This window comes from Cryptotermes secundus, unplaced genomic scaffold, assembly GCF_002891405.2.
Source record: "Cryptotermes secundus unplaced genomic scaffold, Csec_1.0 scaffold10435, whole genome shotgun sequence".
Lineage (NCBI taxonomy): Eukaryota > Metazoa > Arthropoda > Insecta > Blattodea > Kalotermitidae > Cryptotermes > Cryptotermes secundus.
In genome coordinates, this window is record NW_019742210.1 from 7,508 (window position 1) to 11,333 (window position 3,826).

General features: G+C 38.2%; 1 protein-coding gene across 1 annotated transcript in view; it reads left to right on the top strand.

Annotated features, from left to right (window-relative positions):
• LOC111873046 (vesicle transport protein USE1) overlaps positions 1 to 3,826 on the top strand; it is a 15,315-nt gene that overhangs the window by 2,643 nt on the left and 8,846 nt on the right. Inside the window, exon 2 of the mRNA XM_023867410.2 lies at positions 1,816 to 1,865. Coding sequence (XP_023723178.1) covers positions 1,816 to 1,865 — 50 coding nt within the window. The remainder of the gene's footprint in view (positions 1 to 1,815; positions 1,866 to 3,826) is intronic.

Consider the following 3,826-nt stretch of genomic DNA (forward strand, 5'->3'; position numbering starts at 1 on the left):
AAAGGAGCAGCAGAATAGGGAAAAATTACGGATGTTCCGAGAGGGAGCTCAAATACCAACTGTTTCTAGGACCGAAGGACAGTTGTTGACACCTTTAAAAACACATATTAGGAACAAGGTGTCTATATAATAATAATAATAATAATAATTTAAAAAGTATTTTAGTCTATATAAATATCATAATCTTATATAAACCTTTTTATGTGACAAGTCTGTTTGCAGTGGATCCATTGCTTCACGCAGTTTAGTAATGAACGTGGTTACATTTTGTTGTTTATAAATGCCTGATGATGGTCATAACGGACCACGTAGCATGAAAACATTGTAATAAATGAAACTGATTTATTGATAATTTGATACTATCAGTTATTTATTGAAAGTTTAAAGCTGTTGCGATTGATGGACATATTTGTATATTAGTGACATACACAACAGGATGCCAAACATGTGAATGAAAATATACAGCTGTCTGTATGAAACAGTGTTGAGGGTACACCATACCTTGAGTAAGCAAGCGTGCACAAGAAAAGTCCTGTATATTCAACGATATTCTGATACTGTGATTTTGATTCACATATATTTTAAATGAAATGTAATAACTTTCTGATGGTTGTATAATGATCAATATCTGGTGATGGTGCAACCTTAAAGATATTTTAGACACAATATAGTAGAAGAAGATCTGAATTCTTTATGTAACATCTTGTCTGTTTTAAGTACAGTTCATCTGTTCTGTGTTAGTTTGAAAGTACCATATTTTCTGGACCATGAGACACTTTCTCCATAAAAAATGCAACCTAAAATTCTGCTGCATCTTATCGTTTGAAGGTATAATAAAAATGACCAGTTGGATGGAAGAATCAGATCATGATTTGACACCAAAAGGATGAATGGAATAGCCAACCATATCACAGGTTTGCAAGGGGTGAAAAATGTGTGGAAGCCTGTGAAACATGAGACAATTATGAAGTCTTTGAAGAACTTTGAAGAAAGTGAAAGTCTAGACAGTAAAATTAGTGATGAGTGTGACAGTAGTTACAGGGATTATTTTGGCGGTTCTGTGACATAATCATGTTGCCCCATTGCTGTTTGCATACTACTCATGAATTTGAGTTTCATATTTATGCACTAGATCACAGATTAAGTAGTATTATGTTTAAAAGTCTTTAAGTGGTTGCCACGAAGCAACATTCCAGATATGGAAAATTAAGAAATGAATGTACACATCTGTTTGAAATAGTTTTGGGCTTTCTTCTGATTATCACACAGTTCTGTGGGTTTCACCTACTTTCCATTCATAAAAGTAAGCTTTACATTACTTCAACAGTAAACAACCAACAATTGCCACCTGTCGAAGTTCTTTGTGTTTGGAAACATTTGTGACATTCATAGGTTGTCGTTTTACTGAAAGCCGCATTGCTCTAAGCTTCAAAGGAATAATCCCTGGGTTTCCACAACTGTTTTATTCAGTTTAACACAAAATTTCATATAAATTATTTGAACAGTGCAACAAAACCAAAACCAGACCGTCACACAAATGATTACAAACATCACCTGAGTTATTTGGAACATTTTGCTCTTTGTAAATTATAGTCATAACTATCAGTCATTCCACGTGCCAGCACATGTGCTTGAATGTTGGCACTTCACACAGTTATTCTGGGAAGGGTAAAGATAGCACTACAATTCAGTAAAAGTGATTGTAATTACATAGACTGTGGGTTTGAAATGATTGCTTGAAAGATTCTTTGTTAACTGAATTGTCTGTCACTCCAAAATGACCATATTATCTGGTCTGTTTTATTTTTCTTTCAGTACGTTGCTGCCCTTGATGAAATGGTAATAAATCTTCAGAAACTTCCAAAGTAAGTTGAACTGATGTGTATTTTCATGTGTCTGTATCTTCTCAGTAGTACATTTTTCTGACTCAAATAATTATATGTCAGGTTCTTTTAAACATGCGTAAATGTAAAATAGTTCCAGGTTCATTGGCTTTTGCAGCAATAAGTGGGGAGATAGTAAAGTAATTTTCATGCTACATCATATCTGAGAGATATATTTCTTCATAATTGATGGCTCTTTAGAAAGCTGACATGTTGGGTTTCATTATAAAGAATGATTGTCTGAATAAGCTATGTATTTTAGTAATGTATGTTAGTGTTACAAATTCTGGCATACTTGTTTGAACGTCAGATTTGCTTTCTATGTACTTTCATGTACTTTGTTGAGGCTTGTATTGTTTTTCATTATAATGTGTGGCAATATCTCTGCCACAAGAGCTGTGGTGTTTTCTAAAATCAGGACACTCAGTAGTGCACACTATATTTGCTGCAAGCAGAACGCATTTCTTTCCTCATCAAAAATTCTTGCTCTGATGGCTGGAAATAGTTTTTATCTAAGCGGTAAATTGCTCTCATTATAAAATGTACAAGGGTTGTCCGGAAAGTAATGCAATTAAGTTCATAAAAAAAATGTATTCAAGATATCGTTACAAACGTTTAAAATTCTTCATGTACTCCCCTTGTGTATCCACACACTTTTGCCAGCGACTTTTCATGCATGGTACGCATCCTGGAAGGCGTCAACAGGGACCTCGTTTATAGCCTTTGTCACGGCGGTTTGGATCGCTTCAGTGGTTCCAAAACTGGTTCCTTTCAGGGCGGTCTTGAACCTCAGGAACAAAAAGAAGTCTGCAATCACTCATGATCTTCACTCGGTTGTTCTTGTGGTCATCAGTCAACAATTTGGGGACGAACTTGGCACACACTTTCCACATGTGCAAATTGTCAATAACGATGTCGTGCACAGTGGTTTTCAGAATACTGAGAGTCTCTGCTATCATCCGAACGCTCATTCGACGATCGGTATTTAAAAGATCACGAACACGAGACACATTTTTGTCACTTTTGCTGGTTGATGGCCGTCCAGAGCGGTGGTTCACCTCTTCCCGGCCATTTTTAAACAACTTCAACCACCTGGAGACTTGAGAATAGGAGAGAGCAGAGTCCCCGTAGGCTTCCTAAATCATTTTGTGGGTTTCGGCGAGGCTTTTGTTCAGTTTTGCACAGAACTTGATCGCGTAATGTTTGATAGTTTTCTCCATTGCGCGTCATGACACAGGAGGTTCACGGAAACAGCGATCCTGATGCTCCCAGAGCTCAGAGCAGACTGAGTTTGGAAGCGTTGTGAAGCTAAGAGTCCCTCCCCCTTCCCAACCGGTCCGAACGCACTGCGACCAGGAGGAGCTGCAGGAAAAATTTATATATATATTGTAACGTGTTTACGTTACCGATCCCACTTCTGACACCAGTGTAACGTGTTTCCGTTACTGAAGACGCCGTAGAGATGGTTAATTGGTTTATTTAACAATCTACAAATAACGGCTACAATTAATTATCTTACAGTTGCGGGGTTTCACACTTTATAACCCTAATCGCATTAATCTGTTACCACTGTTGCGGGGTTTCACACTTTATAACCCTATGCGCAAATCAGTTCACTCTGTCTTCAGTAGTCTACACGTTTACAGTAGGGGAGCTTCGTATCACTGTATCACACGCTCCCAATTACACAATTACACACACGTCCGGATCTTCTTTCCGCGACGGCTGCTATACTCCAACTTGTAGTCGGCTGGCTGTTACTTTATAACTCGGAATGTCTTCGGCGGTAGCCACACTGGAACTCGAACTCGAACTGATCGATACGCACTGTGCATCCACTTATATAGCTGCAGTGCTTGCCTGTGGCGTAATGAGTGCCACGTCACAGTAGGACGTTGATTACGGTTACGTTAGCGTTGCGCGTTACGTCACCGCGTGACGTC